This window comes from Thalia democratica, chromosome 4 (genome assembly GCF_965202585.1).
Source record: "Thalia democratica chromosome 4, ktThaDemo2.hap1.1, whole genome shotgun sequence".
In the NCBI taxonomy this organism is placed as follows: domain Eukaryota; kingdom Metazoa; phylum Chordata; class Thaliacea; order Salpida; family Salpidae; genus Thalia; species Thalia democratica.
Window position 1 is genome coordinate 35278751 of NC_139168.1, and position 18696 is coordinate 35297446.

Below are 18696 nucleotides of genomic sequence, written 5' to 3' on the forward strand. Positions count from 1 at the left end.
CCTGGTTTGTTCTAAAACATTTTATAAAAACAGTTTAAGTAAAGTAATATGTGCACTTTAATCAAAGTTATTTTTTAAACTATGACTTTGAATTTGTTAAAAAAATAAAACTATGCATATGTTTTACAGGGTAAATACATTATAAAAATCAATTTATAAATTATTGTCTAAGAATCGATAACAGCAGTAGCCCAGATACTTTAATTAGATATCTCTTCGGCTTTAACTTTCAGTTTAATTTTGCTGTTGGCTCTCAAAACTGTAAATTCGACTTCCAAATTTTTCAATAATGCTTCAGCTATATCTTTTGACGACTTAAGTACTTTACCATTAACTTCAATTATGATGTCTCTGTGCAATAACCCCGCTCTGAAAAAAATTTGACATACATAATCTACTTAAAAAAAAAATTTTAGAGATTAATTTTTGAATTTTTTTTTAATTGATAAAAATAACCAGTTTTTAACAGTATATTGCAATTATATTTCTTGAAAACATCAATACAAAACTTTATACATATTAGATAAGCGATACTTCAAACAAAACAACATAAACTATTAAAATTCGTTTTTATACTAATAAAATTGTTTTGAAAGGTAGCGACTTATTTTTTTTAAACAAGTTTCTTTAAAAAAGATTACAAAAACTAAACATTATTACTTATTAATTATTAAAAACAACTTTATTTCGGAATATTTTTTAAGTGTATTATTTTCACACAAACTTAGATGCAGGAGAGTTGTCATTAACGCTGTCAACAAACAGCCCGTGGTAGGGTATTTCAATATCCTGGTATTTGTAAGTCAGCTGCAAAATAATGTCGTTTGTCAGCGTTAAAACGCGAACTCCGATCCACTTGCGTCTCACTTGCGTGTACTCTTTACCTATCGAAACATGAATCAACTTCAAGTTACTTAGTACGCATGTTTTAGGTACAAAAGTTAAGGGAAACTAAATAAAGCTTCAAAATTTAACATAATTTGTTAAATTTTATTTGTTTAAACTTATAACATAATAAACTAAAGGTAATTTTTAAATATTCGGTCATAAACAAAAAGCACTCGAAAAAAATTACGCTACAATTTTTATCGATAAAATCAATTAATTATCGTGTTGAAAACTTTTGATTTTTCTGAGGAAGTTAATGATGTGATGAGCGGGAATAGCGAATCCAATTCCAGTGGACGCAATTATTGTGTTCATTCCAATGACTTCACTGTCCAAATTCACAAGAGGACCTCCAGAGTTGCCTAACTGTTTGGTAATATTGTTTGAAAAAGAGTTAGATGTAATAAATGTATAGTTATGTGTTAATTTTTTGAAAAGTTGTTTCAAATAACAAAAAAAGTGTTTGCTTTGGTAGGGTGAATGTAAAAAGTATCTTGGTATAAAACACTTTGTTTTTATTAATAAATTTTTTTTCTCTTAATTTTAAAACCGAAATACTTTTATCTAACAGTAGTTTTTAGTGTAACTTCAGTTGGTGTATAAATTTATAAACATCTTTATCTATTGTTGTTTTTCAATTTTACTTTAGTTTAAAGTCTAAAAAATATAAATACCAAAAAAGTTTTTACATTGTTTTAGATAAATTAAAATAAATACTAAAACATTTTATTAGTTTGGTATTTTTATAAAGCTTTAGATAAAATTTAATCACAAAAAAACTATCTTTTGGTTACAATTTTAGATAAATTTTAAACACCAAAATAACATTTATCATTTGGTTTTTGATAAAACCTTAGATAAATTATAAAGACCAAAAAAACTTTTATCTATTGGTTTTTTAATCATAGATTTAGATAAATTATAAATAGTGTCATATTTATTTAGGTTTGACAGCAAATGTTATTGAGTTTAGATACAGTTTACTCATAAGGTCAAGTAATTTCGCCTATTAAATGAGCTTTTCTTGGAATTTCAAATATGTCACGTGCAAAAAAATAATGCATCTTAAATTCAATTTAGAATTAATTCGATTCATTCAAAAACTTATCAAAAATCAAGACATTTTTTTTTTTAAATATAAATTTGTGCTTTTTGAAATTTATAGTTTTATTCAGTATTTGTAATACGTTGTTTATAGTTTTTTTAATCTTGTATCTGGAATAAGTTCTTAAGTAATGTTCGAAAAAAAAAAAACAAGTTTCTTAAAGTTACATAAATAATGCATGATTTTAGTACATAAAAATTTTGTTAGTTACAAAATTAAAACCACTTATTTTTCTCAGATTTTTAACCACTATTATTTACTAGTTAAAAATTAAAAAAAATAAGTATTTTTATTTAAAAATGTATAACAACTTAAATAAAAACTTTTACCAACAAACTTAGACGTATTTAAGGGAATTAGAAAATGCAATTTAGTTTTTCTTTAAATTACTATATAAAATTAATCTGTTATCGATTTTTAAGAAAAATTATTGATTTTTTGAAGTAAAGTTATACACGCTGCTTTATTTCAGAAAAAAATAGTTTAAACTTGTGAAATTGTTGTCAGAAAAATTAGACGTTTTTACAACAGAAAGTAAGTATATGACATGTTAAACATTTAAGCATTATAAATAGTTGTGTAAAAAAACTTTTAATTGTTTTAAATTACTTATTCTCCCAAAAATTTAAAGCTTATCTAAAGCAAATTTACTAAACATACAAATAATTCAATAAATTATTCAATCACACTTAAAAAAAGGTAATAAACAATAAATTAGAATTTGTTTCTATAAAATAGTTTGGATTGTTTAAAAATTAATTTTTATGTACACTTTATTACTAAACTGTTTTAAATTTATAAAACTATAATAGTTGTTTGTCAGCAAGCCCACATTATAAACTTTTTATAAGTAGTTCAAACAAGTATAAAGAAGAAACAGTGTTATAAAACCGATAAAAATAATCTAAATTTATAAAAAGATGAATGAAAATTTGTGAGATACACAAAGTTATACTGTGGTTGTTGACTAATCTTCTGTGTAAAACAACTAACTCGCATTTCATAAATACTTCAATGACTACTTCATTAGATTTACGTACAAAAATATACTTAATACACCTCTTATATCTATGAATACATTATATTCTCTACAACAACAATTCACAAAAACCCACGTTTATAATAGCGTCAGTCTGCAGGTAGGTCGACACATCTTGGTTTTTCACAATGCCGATGTCCTTGCTCACTCTCGACGAATTGCTCACAATTCCAACGGTGATGGAATTTTTCAAGGCCAGGGGACTGCCGTAAGCCATCACCCACTCTCCCACCCTCACGTCACCTCTTTCGTCCAACTTTATTTTCGGCAAACCTTTCTGACACGTGTTTTGGTTAAGTTGACAACTAATCATATCAGAATAACAACAATAAAGTAACACGAAGCACACAAATATATATAATAAAATCAAGTAATGAGATAGTAATTAACTAATTAGTAATCAAGTAGTCATTATAATTGTGTACTGAAGTAAATATAAGGGAGATTAATTTATTGGAAAATAAAAACTAAGCAAAAACACTCGTCAAAATAAAATAAAACTTATAAATAAACTGACAACAAGAGTAATAATTACAATTATAAAAAATAAAAATTAGGGTAGTAAAATCAAGACATATAATTTACATATCTTACAACAATAGATAATAAATTAGAAATAACTAGATCTTTATGGGGGCACATGGAAGTTAATTCTTTTCTTAATAAAAGCTTTAACTCTGTCAGCTTCGACAACGACCATTATTTCTAGATTGCAAATGGAGCAATTATCTGCCTTTCTAGGTACTGAGCAGTGATTTTATACAGCATTTGCCATTTAATTTCGGAGAATTCGATATTATTTGATACAGTGAATTTGCCAGGGCTGTTGCTTGTGATTTCTTGAGGATGCTGTACTTGTGTTGTTTCCATCTTATTTTGAAAGAAACTTCCGTTCAAACCAATGTATTCCTTATCTTTGACAATAGCTTTGTATACACCCTTTAAAAGGTCATCTTAGGTAGACAGCTGTACGATATTTTGATTGTATTCTGACTTCTCCAAAATTAAATGGCAAATGCTATATAAATTAATTTGTGCAAAAGTGACAACTCGTGCTAAAGTGTTGCTGTGCTATTTTGACACCCACCCGTCCGTTATTAATAATTAAATAAATATAATAGTTTTTATACTCCATAAAAACATTCTTTAAATTTGTACTTTGTGCTTTCATATAATAGCAAATGTTAGTTTTTTGTAAAAAGTATCTTAAATCCCTCATATGCTCTTAGTTATTGTGCTTAAAGCATACAAAATAGTAACTACTTTAAATATTTACTATTTTTTAAAAGTAAACACTTTAAGAGTTTGTTCGCATAGGTAAATATAAAACAAAACAGCTATCAAACTTTTTCTTGTAACATGAAATTTACATAAGACTGTGTCCTAATTAAATTTTTAACTGTTTAGATTTTTAATTATATCAATTTAAAAATATGTTTTTTTTTACTTTTTTTATAACTTAAGTTAAAAAACTATATCATTAAAACAAAACTTAACTATTTTTTATCATGTGTTACCACTTTCAAATAATTTATTTTACCTTTTTTAACTATGGTAGTATACTTTCTAAAGTATTTAAAATATTTGAAAAAGGGTCACAAAAAAATTATAAATCTTACCTTATTCTTTCAGAAACGCTTTTTACTTGTAAAAGCTATAACGTAACAACATACACTTTTTTTTTAATACAGCTAAAGTCTACAAAAACAAGCTATACTAAATCAAAACTAACAGAGTTTATCTTCAATGCAGCTAAATCAGTAGACCCATCTATAGCCACAAGTTCTCCATTAAAGTGTTGCTCATTTTTAATAGTTACCTTTGTATAAAATAAATACAAGGTTATCAAGTTTAAACTGATTTACAAGGGATTATGTTTGCAAACACTAATTTAAAAAATCTGTAAGAATCATGTATTTAAAATTAAACTTTGTTGTATTTTAGATAAATTAGTTTAATGACAAAAGCTTTTTAATAAGATTTTTTTTTCACATGCTCCATTAAATGAAAAGTTTAATTTAAAAAAAAAATCAGAGTTATTTTTTATTTAAATGATGTTTTTCTTAGTTAGAAATAGACTTAAGGTTATGTTTTTAAAAGCGACACCTTTGATAAGCAAACTCTAACTAACATAAAGCATCTTTTCATAAATAAATTTTTGCTAAACCTTGCATTTTATACACTTATATTTTATAGTAACAGTCAATAAAAGTAACAACACCTTAAAATTGTAGAAAAGTATTAAATGTAATAGTACACCACATGTTTAAGCATGTAGATCAAGAAAAGCTCTCATTGATGGCAACTCTGACCAAGGATAGTTAAACTGAGTTCGTATTGAATCGAGATCAAATAAAAATTCGAGCCAAGAGCATTGAAAAAATGGTAAACTAACATTTCCGACCCAAACTATTTACCACCCAATCAATTCCAACCAAAATCAACTCCCACCAAAGTTGATCGTCCTTTTCGCAAGATTTTTTTTTGCACAGCATTACTTTTATACAAGTTTTATCTTTGTTCGAAGCGCCACTTTTAGACAAGTATCCACTTTTGCATGACGTCACTTTTGAACTAGTGGTCACTTTTGCACGGATGACACTTTTGCACAGTTTGGAATTTTATCAATATAAAAATATATTTAAAATAAACTAAACTAAGTGAATTTTAAATTTCATAAACCTTACAAAAATCAAATAAATCTAAAACTATATTTTAATTTCGATAGTACAAAAACTTTAATTTATTTAGTATAAAGTATACTAAAATCCAAATAAAATTTACCTAAAACTTAACTTTTAAAAATTGTTTACTACTAATTAAAATTAGTTTTTAAGTAAAAAATTTAAAAAGTTTAATAAAAAATCATACAATCTTTGTTTTGTATAATATTTTAAATATCTTTAGTGGAAATCAATTTAAAGATGACTTTGGCAATTCTAAGTCAAAAAACCAACATAAAATACATAGATGCACAAAAACACCCACAAACCAGGATTTTTGACAATGTTGTAAAATTAAACTGTTTTGAGCTTAATTGTACAAATATCAAGAGTCTTTAGAAAACTTTTCTAGTTGAAAGCTTTTTTTTTGTAAAGTAAAACAACAGTTTGATAGTTTTATTTATTTCTAGCTAGTTTAACCTTATAGTAGTTTTAGTAATCTTTATTTTTAAAAATCGTTTTACTTATTATTACAGTTTCAAAATTTGTTTAAACTTGCATGTTAATTGTTAATTAACGTTACAACTTTTTAGACTTAATCGAAAACTCTTAGTGTATGTTAGTATTTTAGCATAAAAGTAATGTTTGGTCTAAAAAAATAGTTTAAAGTATTTTAGTTTATAACTGTTTGCCCCCTCGTATGTAAGTGCAGTTTTTAGCATAAATTAAATATATTACTGTTTTGTTACATTTTTTACCAAGATTTGTGTGTAAATACTCTTATACATTTTTACTATAATAACTTTATGTCTTACAAGCTTAATCTATCGTACAACTTAAAAGTTATTTGTTGTAGAATGTATATACTGATTTTTGTTCTAGGTTGCCTTTAAAGTTTTTGTTGTTATACATAAAAGTCAATGTAACTTGTAAATTATTCATACTTAAACATATTAAAAATAACATTTAAAATTATAGGCTAAAAATATTTAAAACTTGTTTATATTATTTTTTAGAACTATTTTAGCAAGTAGTATTAGTAATCTTAAAAATTTAAATTCAAACTAAGTTTAAAATATGGTATAAATTTTGAAGTTTAAATTTCAAGTGAAATAAAAAAATTGTATTGCTTTTATTGTCAGCAGTTAAATTGTCTTTAAAATTATAATGTAATCAGACTCTCTTTTGAAAAATTTGCTATTTAACAACGTATAATTAAGTGTGGTGTGGATATTTAGGTTTGTTAAAATAAAGACAATGAATATCAAAATGAAATAGAAAAATTAGTCGGAAAAAATATAAATTAAATAATTTGCTCCTGTATTCTTATAATAACAAATTTTAATAATTTTTATTCTACTTAAAATAGTTTTTTAAAATAGGATTAATTATATTTAGTCTTGTTTTAACTTTATGTCAAACTTATTTATATTTATATTCAAGTTTAGTTGCGTAGCTAATGTTTAAACATGTAAGATTTAAATTTAATAGAACTTTAATTCAATTTTGTTTTGATGTATTTAGATAAATTTCATCAACTTAGTTTTATCAAATTTTTTGAAAAAAAGCCAACCGTGCAAAAATGAACGACTAGTGCGAAATATGGCACAAGTAAAAAATTCATGCCATGCAAACAGAACGCTTTGTGAAAAGTGCAGTCATATAAAAGTGATAACTCATGCAAAAGTGACACCTAGGCAAAACTAATAGTCTGCAAAAATAACATTCCTTGCAAAAGTGATGCTGTTTAAAATTGACGTGCAAAATTGATTGGGTGGGAATTGATTCGGCTGTGATCTGATCAGGTGGGAAATTATTTAGACAGGAATTGATTCAAGTGGGAATTGTTTGGGTTGGAATTGATTAGGTGGAAATTGTGTGAGAGTTGGAACTGAGCAGTTCCCAAACAAAGTACAGATAAAAACTATGGACAAATGATTAAGGGCATAGGGGGGGGTAAACACCCTTTTTTAGTTTTTGATCTTATTTTATATAGTTTTTACTAAGCTACAAGATGCTTTTTACAGATTTTAAAAATTCAGAATATTTTTTTAGATATAGCCGGTCAAAGTCGGAGGCTACAATAGGATCCTTATGGGAGGCGCAAATTAAAACGGCAAATAACTAGAAATCACTAAAACTCTATCTCCTCCTACATTTTTTGAGATAACTACCTCAAATTTTCAGGAAATGTTCCTTGCAATATTTAGAAAATTCTGTCGGAACAGAATTTAAAAAAATTAAAAAATAAAAATTTTATAATGAAAAAACTAAAAAAAAACTGTTTTTTTTGTTTATTTTTTTATAAAATTTTTATTTTTCAATTTTTTAAAAATTCTTTCCGACAGAATTTTCTAAATATATCAAGAAACATTTCCTGAAAGTTTGAGGTAGTTATCTCAAAAAACGTAGGAGAAGATAGATTTTTAGTGAAATAGTCTATTTTTGCAGTTTTAGTTTGCGCCTCCCATAAGAAACCTATTGTTGCCTAGGACTTTGACTGGCTATATCTCAAAAATTATTTTGAATTTTTAAAATCTGTAAAAAGCATCTTGTAACTTAGTAAAAACTATATAAAATAAGATCAAAAACCAAAAAAGGGTGTTTACCCCCCCCCCCTATGCCCTTAATAAAGTGTTAGATCGTTTTGTCTGGTTTTATAAATAAAAAAAACTTTGAGTTACAAAAAGTTTAGTAACTATAGCTATCATACAAACTAAATAAACTAAAATTCTAGAATATAATATTTATATAAAAAAATTAAGAAAAACTTTAAGAAAACTAAAAATTACCAAAAACTTTTTATGATTTCCGACTAAACTAGCTGATGTTATTATTAACCCATTGTTGTCAACAATGAACCCAGATCCTGTAGTTACCATAGATTTACCGTTTGAATTTCTGTTTAACGTTTAACATTTTATAACTATATAAATAACAGTATGAATTGAATTTGGAAAATAGTATACTTAAATAGAAACAAAAAAGTATGTGCAATTTGTATTTTTTAAAAGAAAACTAAGCATATATCACTGAAAGATTATCATTTAATTTAATAGTTATTTTAAAAAGCAAACTAGTTTTAATAAGAATTCTACTTAAAATAAATAGCAAAAAAAAATCTTAAATTATACTTCTTTACATTAAAGCATAAAAGTATTAACAATTTTTTTTAACTCTAAATAGATATTCAATTTAGGATTATAAAGACAGAATAAATTATAAGTTGTGTAGCAAAACTTAAACGAAAAACCTAAACCTTTGTTATCTTACAGCTACATTTTAAATTTTTCAACTACAAAAACTTTTATAGAAAAACTTTACAGAGCTCGTACTCAAATTTGCTTACACTTCTTAGTTAAGTAAAAAAATTGTTTACCAACAAAATTTTTGTAACAGCTATAAAAACAAAGCCAAAACACTAGTGTCTACAAGAGTTGCCACTCTTAAAGTCATATAATTCAGTCTTAGTGATCAAAAAGTAGCCTTAGTTGTCTAAGTTCATTAGAAAACTAAAAATTATAGTATTATGAGCTAAAACATTATTGTTAATTAATATAAAATACCTAAAAGAAGAAAACAATAACAGAAGGACTTGATAAAACCACAACTAAAAATAAAATAAAATTAAAATTTAATTAATTAACTCAGATTATAAATAACATTCAAACTAGCATGAGTTTAATTAAAAAATTTAAATGCCAAACTCAGACTGAGTTTTAAAAATATTCGAACTAGTGTGTGTCAGTCTGTGTCCTTTTTTCAATTTTAAACTAGCCTGAGTAGCCATGTGTGGCAACTCTGATCTACAGTATGCATCTGATTGAAACTTTTTATTCTCATTTATTTTATTTTTGTTTTATCTCTGTAATTGAACTACAAACCATCAATCTATCTCTGCTATAATCTTACTTAATACAAAACAACTGAATCTTTTTTATTTGTAATAATTTACTTTTTATTATGTGTTAAAAAAAATAACTAACTCAGAAACTCCTTTAATGTTGACAATTGCAGGAAAAACTTCTTTTGCAACCTCAGCAATAAAGTTAAATTTTCTAAGATCTTGATTTGCTTTACAATGTAATTTTAAACTCTGATACTCTTGCTTCATCCTCAGCCCTAGAGCTGATACTAGAATGAGTTTAAATGAATTTTGATAAATGTACATTTTAAATATTGTAAACACAACCTAAAAATATAAATGACACAAACTTTACTTACTACTAAATAAAATTGATAAAAAATAGTTAGTTTATAATTTAAAACATGTTAGCTGAATGCTACTTTTATGTTTAAAAAACTGAGTAGTTTTAGACTAATTATTACATCTAAAATAAGTTTGATCCTCCTGAACTACACATTTTTATCTTGTATATCATTTAAACTGCACAAAATGTGAAACACTGTACAGAATACTAAGCAGATAGAAAACAAACTTTGAAAATGTAGCAAAACCCAAATAAATAATTTTGTTTATTTGTAGTTGCAGGATGTTTGACTAAACATATATTATTGGCACCAGTTAAAACTGACTCTTTAACAATTATATTTAAACTATTCAAAAATAAAGCAGAATAAAAAAATACCATTAGTGACATTCTTTGGCAAACACTCAAAAGGTTAAATACAAACATGAAAACCACAAAATGTGGGAAAGTCAGGAAGCACAAATTCAAAGGCAAGTATCTGCTAACATTGTGTTATAAAATTCATCAATAATCTAATTATGTTATCACTGCCACCAAAGTGAACCCACAATCAGCTGTTGCTAATTCAAATCAACTAATACAAAAATTGACTAATATTTAATAAAATAATAATAAAAAACAGAATGCAAAACATTTAAGAGTAACACTTAAACTAATAACTTGAGATAAATTTAAACCTATAATTTTATGTATAAATACTGTCTTGTGCAACAAGTTAAAAAAAAGTTTTTAAGCAGTGATAACAAAGTTTTTTTGTGCACTAGGTCCTAGGACAAATTATTTAGAGATTTTTTTTTTGTTAAATAAATAAAATATACAAAAAGAGTAATAAAAAACACCTACTATCTGAAATAAAAATTTATTTCAACAGTGAGTTTAAAAAATACAATTTGTACAAACTATATAGAATAATCACTTTTCTTTTAACCAAACTGAAACAATCATAAATAGTCTACCAGTTCTAAATGGTCATAATTTGTCCAGACATAGATTTTAATATAATACAGGAATGTTGTTTGAAATAAAGGTCCTTTATGGTTCTTTTAAGATCTCTGTTTAGATTAATAATCCAAACGTGGCTAAACTTGAGCTTGATTCTTTTTTCAAAACAAAATCTGACCCTCTAAATCTTGACATGCTACAACTAGATCGGGCTTAAATTTGGTATTTGATTTAGGTATACTACTAAAGCATAAGTACTATAAAAATTATACACAAATATTGCATAGATCACTAAAAGAGACACAAATAAATCTGGTGTACACAACATACAGAACACATAAATCATATATCAGAAACTTTTTAAACTTCCATCTTGTAGCAACTAAATAAAAAAATTATAGAAGTATTTAAAATTTTCTTTTTTAACTTTTAAAAATTTTCTAGTACCCTAGAACAAAAACTGTACACTGGATCAAAAGATGATAAAAAAGAACAAATGTATATATATAGAAATTAAGTTTTAAGATAAAAACAATGAGAAGCTCTTACTGATTAGGATTTTTATTTTGAAAGTTATTTAGAAAAACTTAATTCTTTATCTATTAACTAAGTTTTTTTAAATTGAAATAACTTTTCTAACTCAATTTATAAAAGTTTATGTTTAGTATAAAAGGTAGCTCTTAAAATAGCATACCTGAAAAATATTCTACCGTATATTCTTTTTTCACAATTATAACACAATATCATTGTTTATTTGTATCATAATTAGTTAGAATTTTCCTTAAGTTATTATGTTTACTACTCATTTGTGAGCAAAAAGGAATTAAAACAAAAACAAAGGTGCTACAAATATTTTTTTAAATTTGATGTTTCAAAATGAGGCATTGTAGCAACAATAATCCCCTACAACACTTAAAATAATGTTAAGGCATATGACTCAAACAGTCTGGGCAAAAACTTCAAGAAAGTACTTCAAAAAAGTATCAGATTTTCTAACGTTAAAACATTACTCAATTTACCTTAATAAACGACAATTATTTTGAAAAATTGCCATGCTTCTAGACATGTTATTGCTTTTACAATGGTAACTTTTTACATTTTTCCTATAAATAATTTACAATTATTAAGTTTGGTCTTTTCAACAAACAATAGTAAACCTTCTGTAGGTTGAACTAATTTTAAAAGTATTAAAAATTCTTAGTTTTATATCACACAACTTTAATCAACTAAAAGAATGTACCGTAAAAATATTAAACTTTGATTTACAGTTAATGGTATTTAAAAAACTAAATTAGTTTTAAATTGTTTTGTGTTTAGACTATCTGTATTTACAGTTGTCACATTCTTTAAGGGGGTAGAAAATTCTTAATTAAAAAGACTCACTGAGTCGTTCAGTGTAAAGTCACATGTATACAATAAAATAAATTTTACTTAACAATATAAACTAAAAACTAAAACATAACATATTTAAAAGTTTAAATCTAAAACTTGAATATATATATTTCAGACATAAAAATGGGGGTAGCTGTCAAATTTGACGAGCGTACAAATTTGCACGAGTGCCCAAAATTGCACTAAGATATTTTTGCATGAGAGGATAACATTCCACAAAGATACTTTTGCACGAAGACACTTTTGCACAAGCAGACAATTTTGCACGGAGACACTTTTGCACGGGTAAAATTTTTTTTTAATCAATTTTATTAATTATTTTCTATTTTACTTTAACTGTTACACCTGACCCTTACTCTCGGTCGGTAACTTATATTATTTTTTTATACTATAACTATTACCCCTAAGCTTAACCATTACCCTTATTTATAGCTTTTTTTATAATAGTTTTTATTAGTTATTTTTTTAATTTTACTATCACTGTTACCCCTTACCCTTGGTCAGTAGCTTTTTTTTTTGTTTTTTGTTAACTTATCTTTCAGTTTTTCTATATGTTTTTTTTTCTGTTTTTTTTACTGTCGTGCAAAAATGTAACTTGTGCAAAGTTGACCGTTGGTGCAAAATAGTATTCGTGCAATTTTGTTCCCTCGTGCATTTTTATGCCCTCTTGCAAATTTGTGCACTCGTGCAATTTAGTAACTTTGTGCAATTTTGTCTTCTTGCAATCTTGACCCGTTTCTAAAAAATGAAGTCTTGTTTTAATGTCACGGTGTTTTTTTTAATATTTGCCGAGTCAGCAAAAGAATACTTTTTTATATTTAGATATTAAAAATTTATTTTTGGATAATTTTTAGTTTTGGTGAGATGGGTTAGGGATAAGGGTATAAGTTTAATAAAAAATTAAAAAAAAGCTTTATTAAACTTCGCTGACTTATCAAGTGTTAGGATAAAAACCGTCATATTACAATCGGATTCGGATCCTTAGAAGTGTACTCTAATCAAAAAATTCAAACACAATTGTAAAATTTTGTTATGTAAATCATAATGTTGTTTGACTTTACATGATAAGTATGAACTTTGAAATAATAAATAAAGTTAGTGATATTGTTTTTTTATTTGTAGTTCTAAAGTTTAAATGACAGTTAGTTTCTAATTATTATGGCTATGATCGATTATAATAACTTTGTATTAAATATTGCTAATTTTTTGTACTCAAGTCCAGGGGCGTAGCGTGGGGAGGGACGCTGGCGCATGCGTGCCACCCAAAAAAATAAGTAAAAAAAAAAAAGGAATATCTTTATCCTTTATTGTTTATTTTTTCTGCTTAATTTGTCTTTTTTTAACTATGTTTTTCTAGTATTCGAAAAGTAAAACGAAATTTTGAATACAGATTAGTGACAAGTTAGGGAAATTACCCAGTATACTGATTCGGTGCGTAATTGCAAATGCGCACCGATGTTGATGAAAAACTCCATAAGGAAAAATTTTATAACTTCATTTACTTCATAAGAATTTAGACTCAAACAGTACGCAACTTAGCTAGTGCCGCGCAGTAGTATAACCTTATGACAGATTTTTTTACAAGGACAAATGCTAACATTTTGTTAACAAACCATAAAGCTAAACCTGCTTTATAGTGATAATGATTCAAGAATAAACAAATTGTAGTGAAAATAGCAATAAACAACTGCTAATAAAATAAAAATAGATTGATGATAAGAATAAAAAATATTAACAACATATTTTAAAAGATAAATAACAAAAAACAGAAAAAAAAATTAAAACAAATAATAAACAAACAGTTCGTACTGTGATTACAGTTTTAATCTCACTATACAAAAAGTATTGTTTAAATTATCTAAACTTAAAATTGTCATTAAAAGTAGTTTCTTTTTTTATTAAGATAACAAACAAATCAAACTTTGTTATTCAATCAGCCACAAAGTTTAAAAATTAATCAATTTTTTTAGCAAATTATTTTAAAATTTCTTTAGTCACATCATAAATAAGTTAATAGCAACTTGTAAAACAGAGTTTTTACAATCAATTTTTAGTCTAAAAGAAATAATTGATTAATTTTAAATTTAAATTTATTTAGTTTTAAATCAAATTTTAAATGGTATTTAAAAAAAAATTTTTTCCACCAACTGTTTTTAGTATTTAAAAAATGCTATTCCCTAAAGATTTTAGAATAACTGATTTTAAGATAAGTGAAAAGTTATATTTCTTGTGAGTTTTTAAAAGCATATAAATAGTTGACCTTAAAAAATTATCTTTTAAACATTTTGTTTTGTATCAGAAACATTTAGTAAAATCTTTCCACACACTCAGGATAACTCAGGATTTTATGAAGTTTTGGAAAACTTTAGTATGACTCAGTAAAAATCAGGATAACTCAGAATGTTTTAAGTATTTTGAAGCTCAGGCTGACTAAGGATAGATTTGTTTTTTTTTTAACTCAGGGTAGATTTAGTGGTTTTAAAAGCTTTGTTATAAAGCCTAGTTTCTATTAGTTTAAGAATAATAAGAAAAGTCTTTAAAAGAATTAAAATGCTTATAGTGACACATGACATTTTTAAATTAACTCAGGACAGTTATTTTGACTCAAAGAGTGGCAAGGCAATCCTGATATCTTCAAAGTTACTTGTTTTTGGTTTTTTTTTGTAAAATATGTTTTATAATACTAAAGAAAAACTAAACATTTGTTTTCATTAATTTTTAAATTATTATTTTAAAAAATATGCAAAGTAATATTGAATGGAATGTTGCAAGTCTAAAAATATGTCAGATAAGAAAATTATCTGAAGTTCAAAAGCTTGAATTGAAAAATAGTAGACCAGCACCAGATATTGCTATTACTCAATACAGTTCAAGTGGTATGAAATTTTTATTTTTAATTTCTTTTATACTTCAGATTTTCTCCATTTGTCAAGATTTATTTTTACAGTTTTATATTGTAACATAAGTAAAAATGAAGAAGTTAAAAAAAAACTAGCTCTTTATATTTCTTCTACAAAAAATTTAAAACTTTCAATTTTAACACTAAAGATTTAACATTTTTATACAAAAGATAAAGATAGTATATTAAAAGCTGTAACGAACTAAAAGTATAAGTTATTTTGAGTGTAATACAATACTTTTTTGTCGATATGAAATAGATATTGAACATAATTTAGAAATTGCACAGAGAAAAATGTTTTGAGGTATAAATTATTATACTTAGTTGACTACTTATTTGTAGTTTAAGGCCATAGGGGGGTGGGGGTAAGCCATATTTTTTAGAAGTTGATCTTACTTTAAAGATTTTTTTAAGCTTTAAGATTTTTTTTATTGTTTTGAAAATTCGAATTATTTTTTGAGATATGACCAGTCAAAGTCGGGCCGCATAATAGGTTACCTATGGGAAGGGAAAACTAAAACAGCGAAAAAAGGCTAGTTTGTTTAAAATCTATCTCCTCCTACATTTTTCAAGCAATCTTCTCAAACTTTAACAGTTTAATCTTTATACAATAACAAATAACATTACTTGTAAAATTAAAAATTTGTAGTATAAATTTATTTTTTTTTGAAATAAAAAACTTTTTTTTATTTTTTTTTATAAAATTTTTATTTATTTTAATTATCTAAATTCATAAGTAACGTTTTTTTCCTGTAATGTAAGGAACACTTTCTAAAATATGAAGAAGATTGCTTGAAAAATGAAGTAGGAAATAGACTTTTAGTAATTTTTTAAATTTCCGAGAAAATTGACCCCGAAAAATTTGCGGCCCAAAAGTTCTAATTTAGGGGATTATTTGATAAAAAAATTTGCGCACCCCCTGACCAAAATACCACGCTACGCCACTGCTCAAGTCTAATCTGAAAACCTTAAACTTTTAAAATAGTACACAGTTGGCAAAAAATGCACTGAATCAAAATTAAAGCTAATGAGACTTTATACAAAATATGTAATATGTATTTGTAATTTTTTCAAAAACCAAACTTATTTAGTTAAATATTAAGTTATAATCAAATATAACAATAACTTTTTTCAAATTATTAATTTCTAATCTTCTTAGACCATAAATTATAAGATTTTAAGTAGTAGTTTTTTTTTTTTAATTTACAGCTTGTAAATTATAAATATAAGATTTATGTTTAAAAAAAACACGTTGTAAACAACTTGTAAATAATAAATAAATTAACAGTTTCTCAAAAAAATATCAAACAAGACTTAAACAGTATAAGGTATTTTGTGAATAAATGTCTTTAAAAGAAAATATTAGTCATTAAAAAAGGCACAAGTTGAGCAATTTCTACTAATATTATAAAATATGCTTTATAAAATACTTTTATTGCATATTTATTTTGTATATGGTCAATGTGTGCCGTGTATTTACAATTTTTGAAGATTTACCAGGTAATGATGGGTCAAAAAACTGTTTAAAAAAGTTCTAGTTTCTATGATATGTTTTATTTATGCATAAAATAACCAAAAAAAATCGATAGATTGCTTTTTTAATTACTATTTATAATCAATAAAAAACTTATATTTTTGTTTTTAATACTTTTTTGAAAAGAAATGAAAAATTTTAATATTAAATTTTTATCAATTTTTCACGGTTTTTAGGACAGACACTTTTTTGATATTTTTGTTTTGAGTTAAAGTATTAGAGTCTTGGTTTTATGACTTTCAATTTACTATGAAAAATTCAAAAATGAAACATTTCTAGTTGCAACTCAATTGTGTTGTAGTTTCTAGTCTTAGATTATACTTCTTCTTTAACTTTTAATCACTGTTATACTTTTCAGCAAAAACTAAAAACATTAAAAATTAAAAAAAGTTTTAAGATCGAAAATTAAACTTTAAAGATTACTTTTAAAAACCCTTACAAAAATGCAAACTTTTACATAATTTTTCGAAAAGTGAATCATAAAAAGTTTTTTTTACTTTGGAGTTTAAATGTAAATATCAGTTAATCATTACAGTGTTAATTAAGTTTTTTACTAGTAACAATTTCTTAAAACTTGCCGGCTGAGAATAAATTAATTTTATTCTAATGACAGTTTTGATGTAATTTTGTTTTTATTAAATTGTTACCTAAACAAATTAGCTGCAAATTTCTTAATATTTAGATTTACCTAAAAATTTTCTCACAAACCATGGGAAAGCACTTAAAAAATGAAACTTGTTGTACTAGCTTGTTTTGTTATAATTTGACATTTATATATAGAATTTACTTACATAAACAATTAAAAAACACTTATTTAGGTGTTGTTTAAGAGTTGTATTTTTTTATTAAATTTTCATGAACTAATATTGTTTTTATTCTAATGCATTCCATTTTTTTTTGTAATTTGTTTTAAATTTTTTTGAAGATGCTTTAGTCGGTTTAAGGTTATAAAAATCACAGCTGTTTTTCAAGTTTTTTTTTCCAAACATTTAGCATTTAAAAACAATTATTTCAAAACTTTTATATTCTTTATTTCTAGTTCATAAAACTACTTTTTTTTTTATAAAGTTAAGTTTATAAAAAAAAATAGTTTATTTAAATTTTTTAATTCTACCTACTGTTTATAAAAGTCAATAGTACTTTGAGTTTTAGTTTATTAAAGCTGCTATAGATTTGAAACTTTCGTTAAACTTATGCTGTTTAAGTTATTCAGAATTTTACCAAGCATAGTTACAATAATTTAGTTATTCTTAATCAATAGCACAGTTTCATAATCGCTACTTTAGAATAAATTTTTAAAATAATTGCCTTTTTGATAAATATCAGCGTCTTACTATTTAATTACCTATTTATTTTTGTCTCCTTATTAGTTATTTCCTTTTGATAGCCTAAAATGCCCCAAAAGGTGCGATATCGCCTAATTTTAAAAACCCTGAAATAAAGGTTGTAAGTGTTATGGTTTTCTGCACCTACATCATGAAGTAAATGTATGTTAAGTTTTTTTCTTCATTCTGCTGAGTTAGTACAAAACATATAAACTTTAGATCCAATAAAATAAAGTAAACTATTTTTAAATCAGACTTGCTTTTTTAACAAGTTACCAGTATATTTAAAAGTTAAATTTTTCAATAAACTATTTTTTAAATTAAGTATTTTTTTTTAATTGTTAAATTTAAAGTTTTAGAAATGTATAATATCTTTTTTATGATAATTCAAACAAAAATGTGTTTATTTAAGCTACAAAATTTAATTCGACCCGCTTTATACTAATATAAGTCAAGTAATCCCGAACGTATGTTTTAATTTGAAAGGTCTAATATTACATATCTACCTTCAGGCAATTTTTCAAGTTTAAAAACTTACAGGCGGTTCGTTGTGATGTCATAATGCTTTACTGTCGATTACAGCACATTCATTTTTGATGTATTCTACAATTCGGTATTTTTTACATTATTCCTGAATTTCAATAACTTTTCCGATTTGTTTTAAGGTAATAGAAAGTACAATTAGTAACATTTATATT

The 18696-nt window shown here is 24.9% G+C and overlaps 1 protein-coding gene across 1 annotated transcript; it reads right to left on the bottom strand.

Moving 5' to 3' along the window:
• Positions 1-200: 200 nt before the first annotated feature.
• Positions 201-9866, bottom strand: LOC145833308 (serine protease HTRA1B-like). Its single transcript, XM_082940493.1, has 8 exons — positions 9682-9866; positions 8488-8596; positions 4765-4851; positions 3840-3971; positions 3105-3309; positions 1122-1250; positions 725-884; positions 201-369 (listed from the first exon to the last, which is right to left on the bottom strand). Exons 1-8 carry the CDS (start codon positions 9864-9866, stop codon positions 201-203), a joined length of 1176 nt encoding a protein of 391 aa, XP_082796619.1.
• Between the last annotated feature and the right edge of the window lie 8830 nt (positions 9867-18696).

Bases quoted from the DNA above. Each gene is read 5' to 3' on its own strand.
- LOC145833308 (XM_082940493.1), bottom strand. From the start codon at position 9,866: ATGTACATTTATCAAAATTCATTTAAACTCATTCTAGTATCAGCTCTA. The intron at 8,597-9,681 runs GTTAGTTATTTT...AACGTTAAACAG, and splicing joins AACATTAAAGGAGTTTCTGA to AAATTCAAACGGTAAATCTA. The intron at 3,972-4,764 runs GTTAGTTTTGAT...GACCTTTTAAAG, and splicing joins CTGCATTGAAGATAAACTCT to GGTGTATACAAAGCTATTGT.